The sequence below is a fragment of the Corapipo altera genome, unplaced genomic scaffold (genome assembly GCF_003945725.1).
Source record: "Corapipo altera isolate COAL_440 unplaced genomic scaffold, ASM394572v1 61411, whole genome shotgun sequence".
NCBI lineage: Eukaryota > Metazoa > Chordata > Aves > Passeriformes > Pipridae > Corapipo > Corapipo altera.
This window is the reverse complement of record NW_020884875.1, coordinates 10,396,548-10,424,363: the sequence shown is the minus strand read 5'-3', so window position 1 is coordinate 10,424,363 and position 27,816 is coordinate 10,396,548. Positions and strand designations below refer to the sequence as shown.

Genomic DNA, 27,816 nt, shown 5'->3' with positions numbered 1-27,816 from the left:
CTGCACAGAAGTCCTGTGGGAAGTAGTAAGAACTCACTTCAGTTTCAGCTGTTGCATATATTCCTCTCAGTGCCTCTGAACTTGATCGTGTGGTTGAGGTCAAACTAGGAGGAAAAGAAGTTAGTGCCAATCTCCTGGGTGTAACTCTAACCCCAACAGGGTTACTTTTCAACATCACAGCAAACATAAATAGTCTATTCCAATGTCTAAGCTAAGCATTTGCCTGGATTCTATCACAAAGCACTAAGTACATAACAAGTTTGTTCTGCACTAGCACAAACCAGCCTGGCAGATGGCCACTGGCCAACTTATTCTGTATCATGAGTTTAAAATTAGATCACTCCTGAAAGGCGGTGAATTCACCACCAGACAGCACCAAACATCTTAGCACTCCAATTTGCAAGTCAGAAGAGATCTCCTCTGCTGTGCACAACCAATGCTCAGTTCACAGCCATCACTTTGGCTCAGCATTTCTGTAAAGGCTTTGCCAGCGAACTCAAGGTCTCTGGCAGCAGTCAGTTTTCAAAACTAAATCACTAGTAACTGTTGTCAGTGTACCAGTTCCTAGAAATCACTTTCTTGCATGGCTGTAGTTGTCTGGGGGGAATCCTTTCTTGTTTCTTTTGATAGGAAACATTTCTTGCAGTCTTACCCTTTTAGGATGTGTAATGCTTTACTGTACATGCTGAGCCTTGGTAAGCAATGCTTCAAAAACACTCCCCTTGAAGGCCTTCTTATTTCCCCAGCTGCATGGTACACTTCAGAGGCAGGCTACATGAATATTGTCTGCATTCTTGAAACATCTCCCTGAGGCACTGGAAATGATCTTCTGCCATGAACTAGATCCATGGTACATGATATCCATTTATTTTATATCAGAGTTAAACAGAAGACATATGCACATTTGATAACAGAAGAGTAAGTCTCTTGTTTTCACTTCAAAATTACGAAGGAATTTCAGTATGTGAACTCTGAAGTGGACTGATTCAGAAGCAGAATTTGTTCAAAAACCTGCAGCAGACAGCCCCTGTCTCCTGGCAAGTTGCACAGCCAAAACACAAGATATATCACCTTTCAGTCATCAGCAACTTCCCATCCCAGAGTATGACTTAATTTACTGATGTGAGCTGCAGTAATACAAGGTTATCATCAAAGACACATGGGCACAAAGAGGGGTTTTCTTAGAGCAGATCTCTGGCAAATCTTGATGGCAACACTGTGCTCATCACTTATCCAAGGAAGCCCTAAACCCTCCCAAACAGTTTGTTTGTTTTAAAAACCCCCAACAACCGTTCATAGTCTCTGCAAGGAGGCTACAAAAATTTCAGGTAGATTTTTTAGGTCGACATAACTGCAAAGAGCTTCTCTTATGGAAGCGTAAAGCGAGGATCAAAGAACCCGGGGATGAAGGACAGGTGAAAATTTTTTCCCTCCATTTCTAGATGTAAATTGCTCTATTTGATTTTTAATGAGATATATTTGTTTCAAAAGTTGTATTACCTTGTAGAACACTTTTGGCTAAAACATCTGCAATTCTGAAACTGAAGAGAATATTAACTTTCCAGCTCAGCTCTATGCTATACCTCTCTGTGATTTTGCATGAGCTCTGCTATAAGCCTTCCCTGTTTCGACCACAACATTGTATTTACAGCGAGGTAACTACAAACCCTCAGACTTACCAAGAATATAAAATGCAGCCAAACAAAATTGTAGTACCCAAGCCAGTAACCAGGTTTTCATCTCTATGCAGGCCTTGACTGAATTCAGGTACACAGATTGTGATATTCCGATGGTTTTCATCCAGGACTTCACAAAACAGATCAAACAGAAAGAATAGTTTGCAAAGATCATTTCACTGCATTTCAAAGTAATCTTCAGACCAGCAGTTTTTAATGAAATATTTTTATTATTTCAGATACAGAGTAGGTACATTTCAGTTGTTTCTATCTATCTTTTAAAAAAGCTCATACAGGAAAAAAATCTGTAAAGCTGATCTGGCAGACTCTGTGTTTCAGACAAAACAAAAATGCAACTTACTAGGGTACTGAAATTTCCTATTTGACCATAGCAGACTAAAAAGGAGAAAACACATTTTATGAAGTAAGAAATTAGAAATTGGAAGTCTGCCAACACTCCACAGCCATATAAGACCAAGATAGTACAGACCTGAGACCAGAAATTTTTTTGACAGAAAGGGTGCCTTGAGGACAACTATGAAATTCACACACAGTGAAAAAAGGTGGTCAGTAGTAGCCCTGTTCTCAGAGGGATATACAGAAGACCAAGGGAAAAAAGGTGCACCGGTTCAGGCAATATCTTTTCTTGGCATCTAATCAAATCGTACTTCTAGATCCCTGAAATGAAACCACTTCAGTCCTCGATGTTCCAAGTTGCATCTGGCATTTTGATATCTTCCTGGAATCAAGGAAAGGCAGAGAGTAGCCTGCAGCATTATCCCAAAGCAAGAGATTACAGCTGCACCTTATCTCAAATCAAGAGGTTTTTGAGTCAGTGCTGCTTAAGGCATCTCCTTTTACTTTCCAACAGCCACAATGCACTCCCACCAAGACAGTACAACTGTTGGTAGGGGTAGAGGGAAAAATGCAGCAAGGGCTACATCCAGGTTAAAAATAAACTCAGTCAGTTCCCTGACCCAGCAGGGGAGGATTTTGCATGGCCCTGCAGTGCTGGACAAACAGCTTTATCAGGACACAGAGGGGACAGTGTGGAGTTGAGAGCAAAAGAAGAGGATAACCAGCCTGTATGAAATACCTTGGCCAGAGATGTGCAGATTCCCCCACCTATATCCATCAGGGACACATCTGCAGCAAGGCAGGCCCACTGTTTAGCAGGCATTTTAGTGATGTCTGGCACCAAAAAGCTAAGGTACATTATAATAAGCACAGATTCAAGAGACATAACATTTTGTTTGACCATTCTTTCTAAAGACATTTGCACCTCTTTTGGGTGTTGCAAATACTTGCAGCCTGTATTTTCTTCAGGACTTGTATGCGAGGTGTCCAGTTTGAAAGACTGACAGTTTGGAAATCCCTTTCTTCACAAATGAGGGTAATGCTTTAACATTAGGTAAGTTCATGGCAAACCTGAGTGACAGGGCATGGGACACCACAGAAAGTGCCAGCATCCCATACATTCTCTAGTACATGCCACTGTAAAAGCTGACAGGCCAGTATGAGAGTCCTTATCACACAATCAAGGGAGGACGGAGCACCTCTGAGAGCAGATGACAACCATGAAAATTCTCAGTCATGGGAAGACAAGGAGGAGCTTCTGATTCAAGGAGGTCTAAGAGAGTGTGCATGATGCATAGTCTTTGCATACAAATATTGCACACAAATGCAATAACCACACTTGCAATACATATGAGAAGAATCAGAGGATTCATTTAACTGCTTAAGTCTTTGTCAGAAGCATGAAACAACCCGAGGCCAATGATTTCTTTCCATACATACTTTCTTCCCCTTCTTTTTCTTTTTACACTGTGTCAAGACTTAGGAGTAATTCAAACACCTTCTAAATTCAACTTTATATTCATTCAAAGTACTGCTTTAGCTCTATAAGTAAATCTTACACCTAAATATTGTCTGGTTTTCCTTTTTAACTCTAGAATACTTTTGTGTGTGTCTGTACCTATACAAGTGTGACAGAGATTTTTTTTTCCCATCTCTCCCCTTTCTTCTTGGGAAGTGTCTGTGTAAACTTTTGCTTCCTGCCAGTTGACTTATTTTCCTCTAGTTATTGTTGTTTCAACTATTCAACACTTACAGTTGAGCAGTAATAAAGAAGGGTGTTTTCGTACTAATTCAAGCCAGAAAAGCCATCTTTAAGTGAAAAGAATGCTTCTAGTCCAAATATGTGAATCTGATAGTTATCTGGGTAAAGGAAAGTTTAAGTTGTGCTTGTGAAGTCTTGTTGTAGTTTCACAGTGTAAAGACCTTCAAACTCTAGGGAGTTCCATACTCCTGACTTGGAATGCCAACAGCTAGAAGGCAAGTAGAGTTCAGGAAATCTGCTGAAGAACAGCATCATCTCTACTGCAATGTAACTCCAAGTCCTTTCTTTGAATGTTTTCTCTCAAAACAAAATATGAGTGGTACTCAAGTTTTTTCTCCATTAGGAATCCAGTGCTAAGGTGATCTAGCACACTTTAGCACACTTTTTCCAGAAGAAAAAAAAGTCATTTTAGTATATCCACTCTGATGGCCTGCATCTGCTAATTGGACCTAGTAAACTTCTGGATGGAGCTGATCACCCAGCTTCTTCCAGAGGCATCCAAGAGCCATTTGTCCCAACTCTTTTCCCATCATGTGATCAAACGCATTACATGTTGAGTCATATCCTATTGTATGAGAACATGCACTTGACATAGGAGGAATAGACTACATGACTTTGGGAAATTTTTCCATGGGAACCAGACTGAAATTGCTCTGATGCAACAGATGCAACTCATGCAAGGTAAGTTAAGCTCCCCTACACCAAACCATTTAAGGCACATGGAGAGTGCCAATTGCACAGTATCTCTGCTGCACAGATACATTTGTAGTATTTGCAATTTCTTCTGTGAAGGCCAGAACAGACCAACACTTCTATATCCCAGCACTCCTATATCCCCAAATTTTTTATTTCAGGTTTGCTAAATTCCTGGTTTTAGTACATGGCATGTCTAAAGGAACTAACGTAAAGTATCAGATAACTTACTAGTTTCTGGTGGCTTGCTGGATAGTGCTGAGAAAGTGAGGTACATGACGTAGCAGCTGATAACTCCTGACTGCAGTAAACCAGAGTGGGGCTGACCTTCACAAGAAAGACGAAAATAAGTTATTTGTGTAGACAGTTTGACAGAGTGAAAAAGAAATTAGTATCCTTCAAAGAACAGCATGTCAGTATCTTTTATTTTTACTTAGAGCAGAAAACAAGGGTTTGAAGCAGTTTCGATACAGTTCCACTGGCCTGCCAAGAGAAAAAAGCCAGCTCTGCTGGCTTTTTTAGAAAGGCATTAGAGATTCCCATGTAAGTAAAAAATCACCCCTCTGTTTTTGCCAAAAGCACCAGCTTTTCAAAAGCTATTGACCAGCTGCCACAATAATTTTATTTGCCTGTAAAATCTGTGTTAGAGTCACTCTACCATTTTCAGGTCCAATGTATGCAAGATACTAACAGCACACATAAAATACACTAAAGTATGAAATATTGCTGTCAGCTCCTCCAGGCCCAAACTTTACAAACTACAAAAGTAGTCAAAAGTAAACAGTAAAACAGTGCTGAATGAGTTTGACAGCTTTAACTGCTACCACTGCAAGATTAAGGTAAGTTTCACAACACAGTACCAGCCATCAGAGCACGAGCCTTCTTTATGGTATGACTACCTGATGGCATACCCCAAATGTCTCACATCTCTATAGTTTTAGCAGTATAGCTGACGACCAGCAACAGCACTTCATAATGTAGATAAAAAGTCAAGAGCAGCACCAGTTCTGAACTATCATTAGACTTCCTCCCCAGGCATGGCTCATGCCTCCAGGCACACAGCTGAAACAATACCAGACATCCAGGAGGAGAAGACATCAGTGGACTCACGATTCTGGACACAGGGCGATATGGCCACCAGTGACACAAAGAGGCACAGGCCCCCATTAACTCCAATCAGGACCTTGTTGTACATGCAGCCCTCTGAGCGAGTGTAGAAGAGAGCCATGAGGACCAGGGCTGCCACAGCAATGGAGTACAAGATGAGAGTGACCAAGGCAAGCAAACCACTCCACACTTGCTTGTGGTTTGCACCTGCAGTCCTGGGGAGAGAGAAACAACCACCTTATCTTTGTCTTCCCTTCCCCAAAACATAAAATTCTAATAGCTGAAGAGTTCACATCCTCAAACACGAAAGACAGTGTTTATTTTCCTGAAGCATGTGTGCTCACTACACCAACACAGACTCTTGCCAGGTTCCTCCCATGAAACAAAGGGAAATGTTCCTTAGCATGTGTTTATATTCTGTAGAATCATGCTCAGCCCTTTCTGTAATTATAGCCCAGCACTGACAATTGTAACTCCCAGCCTCTGTGATCAGCCCATCAGCACATCTCAGCTCAGTACTTCAGGGATTTCCTCAGTGGCAACTTGGAATGTCCCAGGCTCAGCTAGCCAGCGGTGGTCTCCACACAAAGAAAGCAGAGCCATACTGCCCCTCTTCTGCACTTGAGTTACTTTGGTAGTTTTAGCACCCTTTCACTCAAAATCCCTCATCTCCATTTGGGTCTATCCCACCAGTCTCCCTTAGCTAAAGCGTAGTCCATCTTGTTTTCCTCTCTTTACCTTCCAAACACTTCTTGCAAAGATCACCAGGGTTTAAGAGTAGCAACTAGAAGAGTTGTTTTGATACGATGGGATTTTTGATGTGTGGAAAATCTTTTTAGATTTGTTGTTTTATTGGTTTTTTTCGTGGTGTTTTTTTGAAACATGACTTATTTTAAAAGAATATCTAATGTAGGGAGAGCTAAAGTTAAATGCTTCTGCTAGAAATCTTTCATCCACAAAAAAACAGCTACAGTTATTAGCACTAAAAATATCTGTGGCATAAGGAGCTCTCACCTCTACCTCCCCAAAACCAGGAATCTAACAAAGCCTAAAAATTTGGTAAAACTCTTTCTTTGCAGATGGTATCCTAACTAGAACAAGAGAGGACTGCAAAAGTTTGTAGAGGAAGAAATGCGAGACAGAAAGGCGGAGGCAGGAGCTCCTGCAGTTATGTGGGAGGACAATTTAAATATGTTAAATTGATGAGAGGCTAAGGGCTTGGACGGTTATAGTAAACATACTTAAGTCAGTGCCCAAATGGGGTATATGTGAGTTGGTAATGGAATTTTGCATATCTAGATGATAGGAAAGAAGTTGAAGAGAAAGTAGCAGTTCTCATGCTGAGAAAAAAAAAATTGATGTGCATTAAGCTGACGCAAAAAAAGTAGGATTTATCAGCTTACATCATTGCACACAGTTTCACTATTACATTTTGCAAATCCAGTTTTACTCTCTTGCACCACTCCACTTCTTAGCAGGTGTATTTTCATAGAAAATATAAACCAACTTTCTCTCTTCAACTGAGAAGTTTTGCATCCCAACACACTTACTGGAAGCCAAGCAATTGAGGTAAAGAATAAATCAGCAGAGTAGAAGTGAACAACAAGGAAACATTTCCACTGGGAGAGGAGGAAGTAGATGAATATTGACATGAAAGTGTCTTCTTCCAAACGTTACATTCATGATACTTTTATACTCTTTGTTATGAGAAAAGTATTGGTCAGGAGTGCACCAGAATTTTAAGCAAATAACTACTTGCCCAACACATACCAATTTTTATTCCATTTGTGTGCGAACTCAACCAGCAGGATGAGCTGAATGACAATGAAAAGGCACCCTCCTGTAGCTCCTACGTAGCGCCAGGCTGCAAGGCAGAAAGGCAGAAAATAGGTCAAACTGCAGCTGCCTTTCCCTTGAGATAAAATGGAATTATTTTCAATGTAAGGAAGCTGTTAATGCGGTTTGAATATTTGAAGCCCACAGACATAGCAAGAGATGAGAGATTTCTGATGAAAGGCCAGCTCAGTTGACTCAAGATTAGCTCCCTGATGAATTCAGCTTGCAACCTGCTACACTTTCAACACAATCACATTAGGACATCTATTGAGTTTCCCTAACCTAGAGAATTTTTGTGGAGACTATGAGTTACTATATTCAGACAGAAAATACTGAGACCTTTATTTGTGACTGGCCGGAGGGAGGTTGGTGTGAAGGCATTGCACAGGAATTTAAACCCTGAAATTGCAAGGTACTGAAACCCAGCAGTAAAAAGGGAAATTTCTTCCAATACAGATTATAGCATCACAGAAAAACAAAGGTGGGGTTTATGTATTTACAAATGCTTTTCCAAGCCACTCCCAAAGAACACTTTGTATTCACTGACTAATTTTAAGACAGGTTGTTTGACTACTTAACTGTTGATCTGCATAGACTGTATTTGTGTAGCTGTTTGGGTACTTTGAACAACAGATCTCTTATGAGCAACATCAGAAGCCTCTGAGGAAATACAGATACCTATTTTAATGTTTAGCTGTATACAGAGCTTGTACTGCTGTGCAGTGCATAGCCTACAAATTACTCCAGGTGTGCAGTTGATTTCAGCGAAGAAGGAAATGCATCAGCAAAATTCAGCCACATCCTTCTATCGTGTTTTCTTTTTGAAAAAAGCTTGTATCAGTGAAGTGAAGATGAGAACGGTCAGGGCATGTTTCCATTAGCAATTCACACAGAGATTATTTTTTCTTCCTGTACCATAAACTTATTGAAAGCAAGTGAGCACACTGTTCTTGGAACATACAATATAAAAAAAATTGAATAAGATAGCGTGTAAAAAAGTACATAGAAAATAGACAGAGAACAAAGTGGCACGTGTGTTTGGAAGAAGTGGAGTAGGAAAAAGCAGTGTGGAATTAACACTACAGCCCATACAAATCTAGTGCTTGCATGTAATATTCCTCCTCCATGATCAACAAACTGGTGAGCATGGGTAGCACAACAAGAGACGTTTTGCTTTTTTAAGAAAAAATAAGCAGTAAGGAAGAATGCCCCCCAAACAAACAAAACCAAACAAACAAAACCCTAAACCAAACCAAACAACAGTGAAAGTTTCTTGATAGGAGGGAAAAAAAAAAGAGAAGACAACAACATACAATTTCCAACTCATCCGTAAATCTCAAATTCAGAGACTAACTAGAGAACAGTTTAGCAGGAAGCGCAGAATATGACTTTAGAGTGAAATGTCAAGACATAGGACAGGGAATAAATCTTGTTATGCTGTATCTTCACACTAGGTTAGACTGCTGTTGAGAATCAGCACAAAAAGTTCTGTTTCTCCTTTTCTGTAAACACATCAGTTCTTGAAGACTTCTCACCATGAAATGGGTCACTTGCAAGGATGACAGGCAGTCTTGCTTGCTCATGAGTACAAAGCATTGTACTGCTACATCTTTCTAATCCAAACAGTGTCCTTAGGTACTAACAACAAGCACATATAGTCATTCCATAAATTCACAGAGGAGAGGAATAGGGGCATCACTTCCGGGGCATCAAACTGAGCCATGACCAAACAAACAGTAAGAGGAAGAAGCTGAATTATACCTGTCAGTGATTCACTTGCAGTGCTTTTTACCTTTAGTTTCCCAGAGTACTGTGCTCATAGTATGTCTGCTCACTCTATTCTCTTCCTCCATATTACTCCTTCCTCTTTCCCTTTTAAACATCCTGGCTAAAGGAGACTGGTGTTGTGAACAATGTAACCGAGTCCTAGTGGAAGCAGACATCATATGCAAACAATCCTTTGCATTACTGATCCTATTCCTTTCCACCTGTCTGGACTCAACAGCTTGTGGGCTTTCAAGTATCTCTCTCATAAAAGAACAAATTCATGTCTGTACCACCAGGATTTTTGCTCCTAGCCCACAAGACTCCAGTGAGAAGCTCCCCTCCCAGCTGGCATTTAAGTACTGGGATAGTACCAGCGTGCTTGTGTGGGGCCAGGGTGCTTTCCAAAAGTGGAAATGCTTCTGACATGTCATCCTCAGCAGAGCACTTATACCATAGTCCAAGAAGTCTAATTTTACTTTATTGGATTTATGCCACCAGCCTGAAAACTAACAACATCCCAAATTCTTTTGGGTCACTGTGAGTTTTCAGGCAGCAAACACCAGCACCTGGCAGGTCACTGTGCCCCCTTGAGCACTGGCACCTCCCCAGAGTACAGCATGAAGCCCAGCTACTGTACTACACCAGAGCTACCTGCACAAGCCAAACTAACATGCCACTCTCTGTCCTTGAGTGAATAATTTATTTTGCACCATTACAGTTCCCTATTTCTTAAAGAATTCGCAAGATAGCACTGCAGTGGTATTGTTACCTACCCATTTGGCCTGCTCTTGATCAGAAAAAACATGCTCTTTCCTGCACACTCCCATGAAGACATGTCTGTGCGGGAAGACACAGTGTTCCCCCCAAAACAGCTCTGAACACTCTTTCTGCATCTGGCCCATACAGGCTTTACTTGAAGAAACATGGTGATACTCATGTTGATCAGACCTCTAGGATTTTTTAACCACCCACAAAATAGTACAGAACAAAGCAGAGTAACAAAGTAAGGAGGACATACCATTGAGGAAAGTGTCCTGATCAGGAATGAAGAAGGCTCCTGAGCACATTGCTGCCAGAACTATAAGTTTAATAAGCCAAAATCTGAATCAGAGGAAAAAACAAACAAAAAAAATCACCTGTTCGTAATAGGAATTAGAGGTCTTTAAATAAAGTACCACAAGAGATCTCTATTTAAAGCCCAACAAGAGGTAAAAAACCCCCTCATTACCACTTCAGTTAGTTTTCACTTGTACTATTTCTGACAATAGCAGTAAAATCAATTTTTTAATTGAAGGGAGTTTTTTACTACTATGACACCCAAGTGGAAAGTTGGCGGCACAAACCTCTAAAGAGATGTGAAAATTAAGCAACTGAACAAAAAACTCACCCGTTATGAATGTATGCTCGGCAGCTTTTGCTGCTGTTAATTTTGATGGTGAACAAGAAGAATAAAAAGAAGAAACAGGCCATTCCAAAACAGACTTTGTACACTGCAGAGTATCCCACCAACTTCTCGCACATCTCACCCGCCTGAATACCCTTGCACATCTCCTTGTAGAATGGAATCTGAAAAGCAGAACATGTTATAAGCTGTTAGATAGGACACAAGGCCCTCATAAACAAGCATGTCTGTGTCTAGGCATAATGGACTTTTCACTGGCTTCTAACACCTTTCACTCTTGACACTCCTTCAGCCCGGATTTAAGGGTTCAGGGGTTATAACAAAACGTAAAACACAAGGTACTTAAATTTTCAGAACCTCCACTCGTTCCAAATGCTTTGGGGTACAAGTCCAACTCCCTTCAGCTCTGTTGGCTCAAGACATCCCTGTTCCTTACTGTTTATCCCTTCCCCCTGGGGACCTTCTCCCTTCTTCCCATGCTTTACACCAAAGACTCTGATTGCCTCAGCAATTCAGCTTACATGAGACATACCAGTGGCTTGGGATGCCCCAGGTGGCAATGCAGACTGAAGCACGCCCAAGCATCACCAAACCTCTCCATTACACTCTCTGAAAGGGAGTTGTGCTAGTTGCCCTGATTTTGCTTAAAATTAACAGAAAGGCAGGAAAATTCCACCCTTCTCTTGACTCATTAAATATTTGCCTTTGAGGCCTCAGTCTCACCGCACGGGGAAAGCAAACAGCTGCACATTTTGGCTTCAGTTTCAGCACACGGACATGAGGCTGGGTGCTCAAAAAGCTAGGTCTATGTGGCCAGGACTCACTGCTGAGGCACCTCTGTGCAGAACCTCCCCCCACAGCCAGGGAACCATTCAGCTTCACAAAACCCCAGGCATTTAATTAGAAAACCACTGCCCATTTCAAAGAAAAAAGGGCCTCTGTATGCTTACAGCCCTCAGCTGAAGCTGGTGAGACCAGTTGAGCAGCACACGAAACCCTCTGGAGCTGATTGGTGCTACCTGTACAAGTAATTTGAGGAGAGAGAAGACAACATGTGGCAGGACACAACATGCACAAATAAATAAATAACTCTGGCAAAGGAAACCTCTTCCTTCAGCAGGCGGGTCAGTACACAAATCCAGGACAGTGAAAGAACAAACAGCGTTTGGGAGCAAGCCATTAAGAAGCATTCCCAGCTGGGTCGAAACCCCTCTGAGATGCAGGAAACAAGGGACAAACAAGTAAACTGCCAGCTTCCAGCCAACTGGGCTCTGAAACCCTGCCTCCTTCAGCAGGGTATGCAATTTCCACCCTGGTTCCAGGAAACAAACCAGTCAGGAGCTCTACAACCCTCTGTGCAGTTTCTCAAAGAGAAACTATTTTAGCAGCTCACAGCAACACTGAGTTCCTGAGCTAAGGATAGGAAACCTAACTACAACACAGAGCTGATCCCAGGTGAGATAGAACAGCTGAGGAGATGAAAAGCAGGTCTGAACACAGCTGCATGGTATTACAAGAATGGATTCAAGCTGGGCTACTGTGAGTTACTCTTTCAGCAAAAACTCAGAGATGAGTAGCCAATGTGTTAGAAGCTGGACATTAAATGAGTAGCTGTAGCTAACTTGCACCCAAGAGTTTTTTGAAAGCTCCTGAGAAACTGTCTGCAGCATCAGCAACACTTTTCCCAGGTCTTGAAAGGCAGTGAAATGTCAGACCAGGCAAATGTACCAGTATTCAAAATGAGCAAATGGATTGACTGGAATAATTATGAGAACTATCAATGCCACTGTGGTAGTTTGAGCCTCATTAGAAATCCAAAATTCAATTATTCAATTTCCAGGCTCCCCCACCCCTTCCCACAATTTATCCTAACACCGGAGAGAAACTTTCAGGCCAGAGGCTTCTATAGGGGAAGGGGAAAGTATACACATTTATTTACACAAATAGATATACTGTACAAACTAAAAGCAACTATATATATATATATATATATTTACATTTCTGTCAGTCCTTTTAGCCCCTCCCTTTAACTTCAGTCCAGGAAGAGCCTTTCAAAGCTGATATGTAACCAGTCTCTCTCTCTCGTGGGAGTGTTCTGGCCTCGAATGCTCCCCCCTCACCAAGCTTCAGCTGTTTGTGGCAGTTTTTCTCCTCATGAAGTCCAAGAAGATAGCTTTGAGTCTTTGTTCCTCAGTCTGCTGTGTGATCTCTCCCTCTCGGTCTCATACCTTGGTTCATAGGCTGCTGCAGTGTAGCTTATCAACATACGCATCCTGGAATCTTCATTCCTCCAAGTCAGTTTTCAGCTGTCCCTGGTCAGCTTTGGCAGGCAACTCCCGAGCTCTTGGCCCGTCTCCAATTTCACCTGGGATTCTTCCCCCGAGCACCAGGCCTGTCTCCTCCGGCCCGTCTCATGGCTCAGCTTCAGTGCTGAGCCTCTCCTCCACTGTAAGTGGAGGGAAAGAAAAAGCCCCCCTCTACAGCTTCACTGCAGAAAAGGAGGGGGGAGAGGGCTTGGTGCAAATCCTGCCTCTCTGCTCTTACCACAGGTGCTGTGAATTTCTTCTTTCACAGCACACACTCCAGTGCTGCCTCCAACTCCGGCCCAGGCAGAGCTGGGGGGGCCGCAGGGCTCCCCTCTCCCCCCCGGAGGGAAAGAGAAGGAGCCCAGCCACCCCCTGGCCTTCTCCACCTACACGCAGCAGACACCAACAGTAGAACTGCCAACCACTTCCAGTGCTGTGTATATATGATTTTGAGCAGAAGCGAACAACATGAATGGTGACTGGCTCTCCAGTGAACACTGCCCTGGCACCCAATCACCTCTGAGCCCCCCAGCCTCTTGGGGGGGGCCAATTTCAAACCATGACAGCCACAGTGACGCCAGGGCAAGCCAAAAGGCCACAGCAATGCCAGAGAAAGCAACTGGGCTGTCAATTAATGTTTTCCTACTCTTTGCTTATAAAAACTATCATTCAGCAAAGGTTAGAAAGACACATAATATCTAACTAACAATATTTCTGGGAGAATTACTTATCTGTTTTATATAGATGATAGTATTCACCAAGGGGACAGATTTCTGCAAGATCCGTTCTTAGTACGAAGCATGATTTTGCTTACAAGACTTACAGAATGAAACAAAAAACCCAAAACCATAGGACTTTAGTCTAGCTAACTAAAAACAAATTTCTGGGTAACCATAAATGGCCATCTTCTTTAATTGCATACTGATGGGATTTTTGACCCTATATGCTCTTTTCTCCATTAAGAAGTAATTTCCTTACAGATCTGGCTGAGAGAAAATAGACAGATTCACCAGAACAATAGCTCAGTTTGTGCCTACACAAATAAAGAGCTCAGCCATCATGTAGTATCCACAGCACTATGCAGTAATAAGTGATGGCCACAGGAATAGTCCTATGGGACTGAATGCCCCTTTAGGAGACCTGTCACCCTAAAGGACAAAACAAGAATAATACCAAATGCTTGGGGATGCCAGCAGATAATAAACAGAAGTACAATGCTGAGGACAATAGGACTGATGTTTTTGTGAGAGTTTGGTCTACTGCTGGAAACAATTTATCAAGGCTTATGTGACTTCACTGAAAGATAAAAAAGACTAACTTTTTTTTTAAATCTGTATCTCTGAAACATGTTCACCTGCTGAGAAACCTGTCCACCCTATATACCATGCTTTCCATGGTGGTTTACCATGCTTTCCATTTGCCGGATAGTTTTCACAGCTGTTAGGTCACAGATTACATTTGCCATGATACAGTGAAATATCTACTTTTATACCTTTAAAAGCAACATAAGCTAAATTCTTTGGTCACTGAGTAGAGGACAAAGCATTCTTGTCGCAGAAACTCAGTATCCTATCAAATAACATAAGCGCCTCAGCTGCTGTACAAGCAGTGATGTTACCACAGCTAAGTCTGTAATTTTCCAACATGCACTGAAGCCCTTTGAGATGTTCAGCAACTTCAAGCAACATCTACAGAAGCAGGGAGAGACTGCCCTGAACTTGCTTTGCCCTCACTGCAAGCTGCAGGCACCTGAAATAACAGCAGTGCAAAAAGCAAGCCAACATGGCCACAGTGCATCCAGGCACCAGCATGAGGGGGCTTGGCCACCTCAGAGGTTGGGTCTGTCTGCACCCAAACATGTGAGTACAGGAGTGTGGGAAACAGCGCTAGGGTGAGAATAGGAAGAAAGAAGTGTGTAGAAATGGGCCTGAAAAAGAATGCTTTCATCTGGATGTCCTCATCCAAAGATGGAGAATACGGCAGACAAACTTCATTATGGAAAAGGAAGAAGCATGAAAAAAAATCTGTGTAGGTGGAAAAACAAGAGCAAAAAGCCAGGTAAACATATCATGAGTGGCTGAGAAACTAAATAAAAAACTAAAAAACGCTTGGACCAAAACACATGTTATCTTGAATCTATGGCTGAATTCTTATCAGAAATAAACATTGGGCATCTGCGCTTAAAAACTTAGATTATTTATTGGTAGCAAATCTGGGGTATAACATACAATAATGCAGTTAAGGAACAAGACATAAACCTAGCCAAGGAAACAAGCCTGAAAGCATGTTCTGCCAGAATGTGTAACCATCCAGTACTGAAATGCTTTCACGCAAATGAAATGAGTTTCCCTGGTGTTTGCCTTCCTGAAAACATCTTTCTTATTTTTCCTTTCATTAGTTAAGTAGGATATTGATATTTTCAGACTGAAACCACTAGTTTTGAAATAGCTTTAACATTAAAAATTCAATTAAAAAAAAAACAATCAAAAATTTGAAAACATTCTTTTGAGAGACCAAAACAATTCTGTCTCTTTTCTTCTCTCAATTACCCTTTTGAAGCCTGTGAAATTCAAGGTTTTGCTTCAACAGACCACTTGTGAGTAAAGCTGTATCTGTTAAAAAAATCCAAACTTACATAACTGGAAAAAAAAATAACATAGGGATCAAGGCATAGAAGTACTTCAAGTTAGGTTCTGCTTTGCCTAATTTTGCAACAGAGTCAAGTCTCTAAACCATTTTGTGTAATTGCATATTGGTCTTTTCTGTATTTTTGTCCCCATTGCTAGGGCTCTCATGTCTTTATTGATGAACCACCCCATCTTTTGCCTTGATACACAATATTGCTTCGCTAAATTCAATTTTGCATCCTACTATTCAAAATATTTTCCTGGCCAAAACCAAGGGCTCCTTCCCTGCCCCTCCATTGCCTCTTGCTTCTTCCCCAGAGATCAAACACAAATACCTTGGTTTCATTGCAAATATTTCAGAGAATTTAACCCTTTAGGCCCCTCTCCCTTGGTGTCCTGTGGGCACTGGAACAGCTCAGGAGATGGAGAAGAGTGAAAACGTTAACAGAGAAGGAACATCCCCTCGAAGGACACTGTTCAATTCCTAAGGCTTACCACAGAAAAAGGATGTCCATAAAAGGTGCTGGTTAGATTAGGAACCAAGGTTTTGAAACAGTACCCAAATACTTCACAGATACCCTGTCTTCCCAGTGACACATTGTTTCATCTACCTTTCACCTTCGGTAGGGCTGTGGAAGCTGAGCTCCCTGGGACTCCTCTTTTTTCCAGCCATGTCATAGGGCACGGAGTACATCCTCAGCTCTGAGCTGGCCCTGTAAAGTCTGGCACCTTGGGAACTAAAAAAAGTCCTAAATGTCTTTTAATAGACAGAATGCATGACCATGGTGGTAGATAAATACTGCAAAACAAATACAAACATTTTTAAAAGGTCTCTGATTAAGGTGTCCATAAAAGATGTATATTTGCTGTTGCTTCCTTGCAAAATAACGCCAAAGGACCAAGTGCTACAATACCTTAGAACTACTTTAGACTCGGGAATTTACAGCAAATCAAACAAAAAACCCCCAAACCCAGACCCTCTCACTGACCAAAAGACAGAGTTCTGTCATCTAAGATCAGCATGAGTATTTGAACTCTATACTGATAAAGCAGACATGATTCCTTGTTAAGATTATGTCTCCATAAAGGACTGCACTACAGTTTGAAATTTTAATAGTTTTAATACAATTTTTTTTTTTTTTTTTAAATCTAATTAATTAAAATTCTGATTCCTCTCAAAAAAAGCCAAGAAGGTGAGGTCCCAGAAACATCATGCAAAGCATTTGCTTACAGTCTGGCTTCAGGAGCTAGGAGTGTTCCTTGATCCCACACTTTCAAAACCCAGTTCATCGCTGGCAAGCTGAGACTGGTTAGTTGGAACAAATATTTTCAAGGTGAGCACTATTACAACTGGGCTGAATTAACTTCAGGGGTCTTTGAACTTTTAACAGCTATAAACATAATTATTAAATTAGAGAGCAGATAAAGAAAGCCTACTTTCAGATAGTCCATTTCCCATTCAAAGACTTCAAATGCCCTAAACTAAGAGGGTGATTCTCTTTCCACTTCACACTAACAGCTATTCTTTGTGCCATTTCCTCCCACACTGAGCTTTCAAGACTATAAACTGTAAAAGAAATTTGGCAATACTGAAAAGCATGTTGTTGAAGGCTTCTTGAATCACTTTTCTGTTGGGTAAGGAGTATTTTTTTGTTAGGGATACAAGCTGCATCAAAACCACACGACTGATGGAAAACAACTTTATGAAATTTGGATTTGAGCACATAATTTGTCTCCCACACATTCCAGTTCCTTGGCTTATTCACTTTATTGCCAAGCTAAGTATCTAGTAAGTCAAAGAAACTCCTGGCAGGCAATTTCAGAACACACATGTTGAACAGTTTTCAAGTCACAGCTCATAGGGAAGCATCATGACTGTACTGGGTTCTCCTACAGGGTTGTCAACAACTTCTGGTGGTCTGGGATAAGAAGGTGGCACTAGGATAATTCACGCAAAGTGCTACTAAATGAAAGAAAATTAGGACAGAATATACAAAGAGAGTACAACGGGAAGAAAGAAAGGTCACTAACAGCAGAGCACAGAAGCCCTCAAATTAGCCTACCACAAGCCCACTGGTTCATTTGTGTTGCAGGGAGAGAGTGCTGCCACCAGCTTCTGGATCTGGGATGCTGTGGAGGAAAGTGTTTCAGAGACAACCAAAAACAAAGTGCAGGATTTAAGCAGGGCATCAGCTTGTCCAGCAACCGATTCAATGAGGAAACAGCCCTAATCATGCACCCACAGCACTCCCTTGGGAGGGGAACACAAAACAACTACATGCCTGCAGCGAGGGAAGCCTTCTGAACCTCCAGGACAAGCACATTCACAACCCTGAAGCAGGCCCAATGATATGTTTGGTGTAGAACCTTAATTTTTAAGAACTAAGCCATGCAGCCATTGTTCCGTCTGCTTAGAAACAGACTTACATTCTTGTAGTTGGCAGAGGGTGAGAGAGAGGACTTATGCTACTTAGGTGGCTTAGTGATGGCTTGTACCAAATATGTGGTACAACAGGTCCAGTGTGTGTGAGCGATACCAGGCTGGGTGAGCATTTCACTTAGGAAAGTTATATCAAGACTCTGAAAGAAACTTGAGTTTTAAAATCTGGTTTTAGCCACAGTTCCTTTCATGCTTTTGAATATCTTTAATTAAAAAGACAACTAGAGATTAACAATATTTGCTGTTGTTAGAGGTCAATGACTCAACACACACTGAAGAAAAGCCCTTGTAAAGGCTCTGCAGCACTGTACTTTGCAGTAGTCTGTCATACAGCACCGAGAACACAGAATTAAAATTATAACACTTGAAGAGTTATTTTCTAATTTTCTGCTTCTGCTAGCAAACAAGCTGCCAGAGACGAACTCAATGTTAGACTGAACTGATTTGTTCTACAAAAAGCTCCCTAATAAGCCTCTTGTGACACTACCTGTGCAGCAAACCTGCAATGGGTGCGCTCCAGCGGATTTTTGCAAAATAGAAGAGGAAGGCCTTGACACTTCCTGTTGTGAAACACACTCAGCGGGTGACAGGAAGAGGGTGAGCATGGTAAAACATCATGTCTTAGTTTGGAAGTGAATGGGTGGAGAAAATCAACTGCGTCTTCTGAGGAAGCGCCCCTACACACAAAGAATTGTGGAAGGAGCCCCTTTTCCTTCAAAGAGGCAGCAGTGAGTTGGTCTCTTACTTACGTGCATTTTCATTTCGTTAGCTACGGTTGTTGACATCATGACACAGCAGATGATAGTCACCAGGATGAAGTAAAGTGCGTACATGAAGCGGGTGCTGGTTGACTGTTTTATCTTTGGGCAGCATTTGCAGCACAAGGAACAAGCAGCAGTACCACAGCAGCAGGCCAACTGGAAAGTAAGACAAAAAAAAACACAAGTCAAAAAAACACCAAAGAACTCCAGCTTCAGGTTTCTGCTGCAAAAGTTAGAAAAGGAGGCTGGGAGATTTCTTGTAAAATGCCAGAATTTCTCAAGTTCTCTCCTTCCAGCTGAGCAGCATTTAACAGGAAGCAGACAGTCTTGTTTATGAAAAGTCACTACTTTTAAGCACATCAGTGTCTAGCTTTCTCACATTTGCTAAGGATGAGAGACAGAACTCCTTGTATACTTCAGTTCTTTTCTACTCACAACTGAGAGTCCACCAAGACAAAAACTACAAAGCATACCAAAAAGCATGTAATTACCTTATTCAACAAGGAAAAAGGTATGAACAAATCCTGAAAGGAATTTAGCTTGATGCTCATTACTTTCTTGCTGTCAACAGTATCATTAACTTTCAAAGAAGCTGGACTCACCTTCCCTGCCTTCTACTTTTAAAGAAGTGATATATAAAAATATAAATGTAAGCCTTATTTTTATACATTAGGCAGCACTGTCCTTGGCCAGGCCCTTCCTTGCAATAGGCAACAGCTTCATATGGTTTCTGTGCTTAACCCACCAGCCATAACCACAGGAGGGTTTTTGGACACCAACAGGCAGCCATGAGCAGGGAACCTCACTGCTGCCAACCCTGAATAAACTCACCCTGCTGTACTCCCAATTTCAAGGGACTCCCTGTGGCTAGGTATGGTGCCTGGGGCTCGAGCACACCAAGGCTGCTTTTTCCCAGTGTTTCCTGAGCCTCTGGAGGGGCCATGGGAATGTTCAGAGGACCTTCTGCTTTCAGTAAGCAGTTGTACAAGGTGGATTCTTGCTAAGGGATTCAAAATGCACAAGTGCCACCTTTGTGTCATCCAGGCAAACTTCACTGGCTTGTATGTGCCATCAGGTTCCAAACCACCACATGCTATTTTCCCCCCAGGACACTTTCTCTTTCAGCAACAATGACTTGTTTGATAAGGAGGAGGGGGTTTCATGTGTGTGTTTGCAGACACAAATATCTGATATAACTCCACAACCAGAATGACTGATCCAAGAGCCCCAAATCGTTTTGATGAAGTGTCTTTAAAAGACTGACTCCCAGCTTATCATTTCCTTGCCACGACTACCTCTGCAACACTCCAGCTCGGGCTTCCTGCCTTCAGCTCCACAGAAAGGGGGTGGCAGACAGGTCCTTCCCTTGTTCAGCAATGACTCTTCAGCTGGCAGAAGACACAAAATGGCAGCAGTCCAACCCTGTTCCCACACTGCTCTTCTCTCACTTCACCGCCGGATAACATGCCAGAGAAGGGGCCTCAAAGCACACAGCTGCTAAAACTGCTGCTGCTGCGAAACAGAAATCCTCCCCAAAACACAAAGCCCCAGCTGTGGGGAATAAACAGCATGGGCTCATGTTGGCACCAAAGCCAGAAATTAAAAATACTATGTGCAAAAGTACACAGTGCAAGTATGCTTTCAAAATAGAAGGCAGTGGTGGGCTAAATATCAATTTTATTTTTTTACATGTATTGAAATTAAGTTACCTTTTACAGCATCAACACAAGCCTGGGAAATAAGGAAGCTACGTCAAATTACCAATTCAACAAGCAAATGGAATAATAACAATTCAAAACAAATGCATACTAGAAAAGTATAATCCACCCACTTCAGATTTAAGTGGGGGGGAAGGTTAAGACTAAAGGTCCTTTGAACCTGAAAGGATTTGACATCAGTCAGATCCAAAGTCTCCACAATGAACTTCAACTGCTGGCCTTACCATAACATCAAAAACTACAGTACAGAAGTAAATGCAGCTTTGGCATTTGTAAAGGGAACGACATTTTCCTACACCAGGTGCTAGAGAGCTGTGTCAGTAATATCTCATCTACATCCAGCAATATGTCTGCTATTCTACTTCTGGGTCCCTAGAGCTGCTACTTAGAACAACAAATGCTTAAATAGAATTTATAGCTCATTTATGTACTGTTCCACATTACTTAGACTTTAATGATAGTTTCTAATACTGAGCACATACCCTATAAGTTGCAAATTTTGGTCAAAAATACCAGTGTCTTCATCTTTTTCCAGATGCACCTCTTTAAACAGTCTAAGTAGCCATGGAAACCATAGTAAGTTGGTTACAGTATTCAGCCACAGTCCCAAATTTGGTGGTTTGGGTTTTTTTGTGAGGCTTTTTTTTCTTTTTCTTTTTTAAACTCTGGTTGTAACTAAATACATTCTAGACTAGGCCAAGATGAATTAGGTGTTATCCAAAAATAAATGAGAACAGTCTCTGTCCCAAAGAGTAAAATGCTGGTCACATCCTACTGACCAAAGAGGTTTCAAAGATGTTATCTTTGGGTGACAGACTTCAAAGCTCCCATATACAAAGAGTTCTCTATTAAAAAGTTGCAGTCAATGTGCAGCTAAGCTACACAGATCCTCTGATGCTATATGCTTTACTGCAGGTATGGCCCATCTCACTTCACCTCTGCCTTTTGACTGCAGCAATGGTCTTGCCCAGGGGCTCAAAATCCACTTCAGCACTTGAAGCACTTTAAGCCAGTAACAAATTCGCACGTTAAAAAAAACAGGCTGTGAAAAAAAAAGCAAGTAATGTCAAATTTTTTACAGATTTATCTTATAATTAAATAAAAACTCCTCCAATGAATGTGTTCTGCAGAAGAAAGATGCTGTGCAGTTTTTAGGACAGAGACAACCCAAAAACCAGTCAAAGGTCTGTAACCACTGCCAGCTAGCAGGCCTTGAAAATCCACGTCCATACAGCTCCTTTGAAGTCCTCTGATCCTCCCAAGCCCAGGGTCTTCAAAAGCCCAGTGCAATGGCATCTGAAAGCCAGGCTTCTCTGGCAGGAGCTTGTCATGCTGCAGCAGGTTCTGGCTTCAAGTCTGTCTCGTCCAAAGGCTTCCACAAGTCAGGCAACAGCCACCCCAGCCGCCCCTCTATCTTTACATCTCCTCACCAGGTGAACATCACAGTCTGACAACAATTACAAACACTACACAAATATTTATGCTTTCCACAAATCCTTACCACCACCCAGCCCCCTCACACTAACCTCCCACGACTCCAGGTCTCTGTACCATAGACCAGCCACCTGCTTTGTTCAGTGCTACACTTTTGGAGCTCAAGGAAGGTATGGTGCCAGCTTGCCTGAGATCTCAAAACTTGAAATCCTAGTATACTTGAAAACAGACTGCTCCAGGATTTGAACTGCCTGGATGACGGCTGACTTGACTGGTTTCACAACAGCAGCTGTGGAAAGCTGTGTCGGGAACTTTTCTGTTAAAAAATATTCAAAGCACAGTTTCACAGACATTTCTTCTGGTAGCCAGGCTGGCTTAACAGCCCCTATCTCCCCTCTCGTCTGCCAGCCACTCACTCACTCCTACTGCACACCAACACCTCACTAGCCCTGACAGTCCTATCTTGTGGTGGAGGTGACTAAATAAAGCAACCTACTGTCTAAAAAAAAAAAAAAAAGGGTAAGGAAAATGAAAAAAATACATATCAATCCTTTTCAGCTGCTGATACAACAGCAGCAATGGTTCTACTATTTCATGTGAGGGCACAGTGCACGGGCAAGGGAAAAGTACGGGTGAATGTTTTGCAGCTGTCTTGAACGCTTTAACCCTTCTCTGAACAGAAGTTTCAGTGGCATTTTCCTATTGCCTCATTTGACTGGAGTGCAGTGGGTTCATGCCAATGCAGAGGAACTATAACTTTTACATCCACACAGAGAGGAGCAGAAGTAAGCAGACATGTAACAGCCCTAGTTTGTGCAAACCACTCTTCCAAGTACAGGCAGGCCTGGACATATTGCACACTCCCATCGTCCAACAGCCTGGGGAGAACCTGTGGTTAACAAGAGTTAGACAGTTTAACAAAACAGGGTCAAAGCAGGCTTACCAACTTGCACACAAACTGTCGGTTCCCTACAATGAATACTCCACCAACATACCCTTAACATCTGCCACACACTCAAGTCTTTTCTGCAAGCTGTGATCCAATCTGATAAATCAGCGGAACAAGGTATGAAAGTAGTGTTAAGCACATGTAACTGTTCAGACACAAGAGTGAGAAGTAAGTGAACATGCCCTGCCTGCTGCTTTTGTAGAGATAGTGACATTTTAAGAAGGTATTTTCCACATACGTTTCCAAAAAGATCTCAAAGGTCTTAAAAAATACTTTGCTTAATCATTAAAACAAAGTGAAGAGTTTCAGGATCACAGCCCAAAATAGCCTATGGTATTTTTAAATTATACAAACCATTACTTATCACAATAAAGCACTTCCTTTCAGGAGATTTCAGTAGAAATTGTAAAAATCAAAGTGTGATATGCAATAAAGACTAAAGAAGAGATAATTTGCTTATCAACATATATTTGCAACACTGTAACTGCGAACTGTGATATACATATTGATTGTATCATATACATGTACATTCTACGGGTTTTTGCTAAGTGTTTTATATATGGATTTTCTTTCCGTTAAAGCTAAGAGAGTTATCTCTGCAGCCAGTCATAGTTCATGTATTCTTGGACGAACAGGCGCCTAAAGATTTAAAGTTCTAATATATTTACAGCCAAAGCTAAAAGGGTTATCTCTACACCCCAGTTCTAATTCATGTATTCTTGGACTAACAGGCGCCTGGGGATTTGAAGTTTTGCTATATTTCATTCTTAGGATAGTGGGGAAGTTTTGGACCTCTTGACCTTGTGAGGGTCTGTTTTGTTTCTTTGTGGGGATGTAGTTGAGTTTTATAATCCATTTTAACCATAGTGTTATGTTACAATAATTAGTGATATTTTGTTATGTTACCCGTAGATTTTAGAAATATATATAAAATGATACTTAAAGCAATATGAGAGGGAACTAATTACATCAAGAAAAAGACTCGCAAAGAGAACAGAACTATTTCCCAGCGGCAAGCTAGCACATGCGCAGAAGCAGCTGACCACATCAAAAGGATGAAGTGAAGCTAGCCGAGCCTGTCTCCTAGCAACAAGATAACGCATGCGTATAGCTTCTCGGCAACAGAACAGAGCCGGCGCAGAGAGACCTGATGACGTAAAACAGAGGAATCAGACAAAAGGAGGGGACTTTGAAAAAGATATGCAGCTACAAACCTATAAAAGGCAGATTGAAAATTATTGAGGCGTGCCTTGGATGAGCAAGGAAGGCTCATCAAGTCACCCAGCGCTGTTTTGCTTATTTGATTTCATATAAATCTTTAATAAATTTTTTTTTACAATAATTAAACTTAGTGCGGTTTTTACTTATAACAAAAGGGATAAGAGCACAATGAGGAAAAAACCTTCACACTTTAATGAAATGAAGCAGCTATTTACTTCTTCCCTCCTAACTGACAGCCTGGCCAGAGCATCAAGAAGACTGCATGCCTTCCAGCCTGTCCACAGAGCATAGGAATGTGCCTTGCTCAAGCTTCTTTTCATGGGGGCCTAGAGCAGCTTAGTTTTTCATGCAGTGCTTGACTACTTGACTACCAGCATTATCTGGGCCATAAGATTTGCAGATAATGGAGTCACTGAGCTGTTAACAGTGTTTATCAAAAACACCCAAACATCTACTCTCACAGCTACCACAGCATCCAAGCAGGCTGGACAGGCAAAGCAGCTGGCCCTGCATGAATGATATCCTGAACAGGCTACACACTTGTCATTGCTTGGGCTTCTGCTTTCAGGAAAGACTGTCTAGAATTTTGTTAGTGCACTGGTTCATGAAAACAAGAGACATCTGATGCCAGGTGTCCCAAGTGTTAGGAGATGGTCTAAGACCATTATTGAAAACCTACTGCTGTTATGCATATGCATTTTCCATAGGCTTCTTCAACCAGTCACATGATTACACAGTGGTTTGTCCCTCACAAGTAACTAAATTCACCAAAGAGGCCTTATTTTGTCCTTATTTTGTCTGACTTAACTGGCTTTTCACTGCTTCTTATTTAATACTCAGACTCACCACGTGACTTAAGCCAAGAGATTTTGTGACCAACATACCAGTGAATCAACTGATGACCTATTTTAAAGAGCATGTCTCACACTGCAAATTGTGCAAAATTAAAACAGACTTCAGAGAAAAGTCATGCTGGCTCAGATGTTGCCAGAACAATGTTTTTGAGTGAGGGTTTCCTGTCTTGAGGCGAGTTTCCAAAGCAAAGGGCTTGTGCCTTGCACTACAGGGTAGAACTATCATAAGCACCAAGCAGCTCAAAACCTAGGCAATAAAGCAGCATCTAGGACAGGCAGAGGAGGGCTAAAGAGCTAAAATGTGGCCGAGCCACTGCCAGGCACCGGCAGAGCTAAAGTTAAGCTGTAACTGAGAACGATTAGCTTCTGTCTCTGTGCTCAAACATTACTAAGTGGTGACTCAGCTCAGCACTGGAAAATAATGTCACTGCAAAATGTTTACACTCAAGTCTGCCTAACTGCTCTTCTGATAATTTTGGAAAAATCAAGACAATTGTTTGGTCTGACCTGAGCCACACAGTGTATCACATCACCCAGCTACTTAGTAGTATAGCTAGTTTCCATTAGCATAGACCATCTGGATTTGACAGCAGTATGAGGCAGACTGTCCGTCCCTCTGGTTACTCACATCTGCCACTGAAAACAGAAAAAAACCCCTACCTTCTAATTTGTCTGCTACAGTTCTCCAAGCACTGGTTCTTGATGAGGCTTTTTTCACTGGCTTCAATTACCTCGTCTTTTCTCTCTGCTAATCAACACAAAAATCCAAAACATTTACACTCTCTCTCATTTGAAGGCTTTAGGACTTCTCTCAGCATCTAAGTTGCTGAGAGTTTTCTTTCTGCATCCCTTCAAATTTGCCCAGTCCCTCCTAAAAAATCATGTCAGCTCGACTGCAAACAGTCCAGCAAGCCACCTCAGTCCTCCCCCCGAGCATGGAGCTACACTCCATGCTGTGGGAGCTGCCTGCCCTCCACCCACACCTTGTGCAGACAACCACCTAGATGGCTGTACTTACAAAGGTATATTTTATTTACACTGGAGTCATGCCGTCTGGGTTACATCACCTTCAACAGCAGCCTCTGCTCCACCAGCCCTTCCATCACGCCTGTGTGCTTTTGGGAGCAATTTTAAATGCACTCTCAGGCCACTGATACAAACGGAACTGAATGTGAAGATTCTTTGCATTGATCCCTTGACATTCTTCACTGAGAGCACACTCCACTGAGTGACAGGTTCAGCTGCCCTTTCCTATAATTTCATATTTCAGTTTTCTCATCAGCAGGTAGTTTAAACTAATGTTGCAATCACTTCTCTCACTTTCACAGCAGAGGAGCTACTAACAGAGCAACTGGAACATGAAAGACATAGCAGCAATGGCAAAGTCTGACATTTGGGGCCATCACTTCATACCAAGGGCAGATTTTCTCCAGGTTAGCTCTGACGTTCAAGACCAGGACTCTAGAGGAAGAATAGCACACATAGATACAATGTGGTGCATCACCAGGTACAGAGAACAAAATGCAGGGCAGTAACTGCCTAAGTCCATGTACCACTGCAGTGAAAAAGCAGCTAAATGAAATTTTCATGTGCATTGACTCAAAAGCATGTAGCTGGAACAGCTGCTTCACTTCTGAATGAACAGACAGCTCTGAGCTGTTCCAAAAACATGCTGTGTCTTTAAAAGATGGTTTCAGTGCTGAGTCCAAGAAGACTTCATGGCAGGGAGTTAAAAAAAAAAAAAAAAGACATTAACACTTCATAAAAAGTGACAAAACTCAATACATTGGTACAAAACATTCACTATTTCTCACTGCATTAAGAACAGTTCCTGTCAAAATTCAGTACCAGAGCTTACATGTTGTTGCATTTTGGATTAGTCCTACTGGATAGAAGGAAGAACAAAACTCTACATTTTCAGACTGTTAACATTAATATGTTTAAACACTTCAGCACACACCATCTCTAACTGCTGGAAGATTCAATCGCTAAATGATGATGACATTGCTGGTATGTAAGACTTCCTTCAAAACAGGCATAGACCCGCCTTCCCCACAACATGCCATCACAGACACACATCACAGTGTATCCCACAGCTCTGGCTGGCTCAGTCCCTCACTGCCTCATGCTGTAGCACATGCTGATGCTGAAGCCTATCTCTTGGGTGACCTGAACAAAGCAGTAGGTTAAATTCAGTCAGTAGAATGGTTGATCACTGCCTAAAAATCTAGGCAGCTAAGCATTTAACATAACAAAACATATCAGGGCCTGCACACTTAAGAAAGACATGGAAGCACCATTGAGAAAGAAGTGGAAGCACCATTGACTTCGGTCCTTGAGAAGAACACTGGAAGTGACCTAAGGTCCAAGCATATTCACATGGCTAAGCTGAGAACACCATCCAGCATCAGCACGTGTTTGAGATCACAGCAGTCACTAACTCCAGATGAGACCTTCAGCTTACACTGTAGTCATAGCTCAGGCTTTCATTCAGTTGCTTCCCTGAAATAAATATGTCTTGCACCCACAACTGTGAGCGCATCCACTGTAATGAAAGTCTCAATTACGGGAAAAACATATCCTGGAATACCTACACTTGCAAAAATTAAAATAAAAGCAGCAGTTGTATTTAGGTCCTTCTGTAGAAAATAAGCTGGAATGAGAAAGACTATCTTCTACCTCTTATACAGTGACAGGGAAAGGTTTCCAACTGTTTTGCCAGTAGACGAATGTCGGCACAAGAAACAGAGACCCAATGTTAAAAAACAAGTGCATAAATTTACTATAGTGGTAAATAGCAAAGAATTACAAAAGGATAAGCTTAGCAATGCACCTAATCATTACTACAAGGAGTGTCTACAGTGATTAAGAAAAATACATCACCAGTTACCCTAATACATCACCAT

At 41.7% G+C, this 27,816-nt stretch overlaps 1 protein-coding gene and 1 long non-coding RNA gene across 2 annotated transcripts in view; one reads left to right on the top strand and one right to left on the bottom strand.

Moving 5' to 3' along the window:
- SERINC5 (serine incorporator 5) overlaps window positions 1–27,816 on the bottom strand; it is a 45,107-nt gene that overhangs the window by 11,659 nt on the left and 5,632 nt on the right. Inside the window, exons 2-9 of the mRNA XM_027634506.1 lie at window positions 18,723–18,890; window positions 10,586–10,764; window positions 10,217–10,299; window positions 7,366–7,459; window positions 5,599–5,810; window positions 4,720–4,815; window positions 1,680–1,806; window positions 38–104 (exon numbers count right to left, since the gene is read on the bottom strand). Coding sequence (XP_027490307.1) covers window positions 38–104; window positions 1,680–1,806; window positions 4,720–4,815; window positions 5,599–5,810; window positions 7,366–7,459; window positions 10,217–10,299; window positions 10,586–10,764; window positions 18,723–18,890 — 1,026 coding nt within the window. The remainder of the gene's footprint in view (window positions 1–37; window positions 105–1,679; window positions 1,807–4,719; window positions 4,816–5,598; window positions 5,811–7,365; window positions 7,460–10,216; window positions 10,300–10,585; window positions 10,765–18,722; window positions 18,891–27,816) is intronic.
- Window positions 23,695–24,026, top strand: LOC113943140. Its single transcript, XR_003526211.1, has 2 exons — window positions 23,695–23,736; window positions 23,792–24,026. It is a non-coding gene; the product is annotated as an uncharacterized LOC113943140 (long non-coding RNA).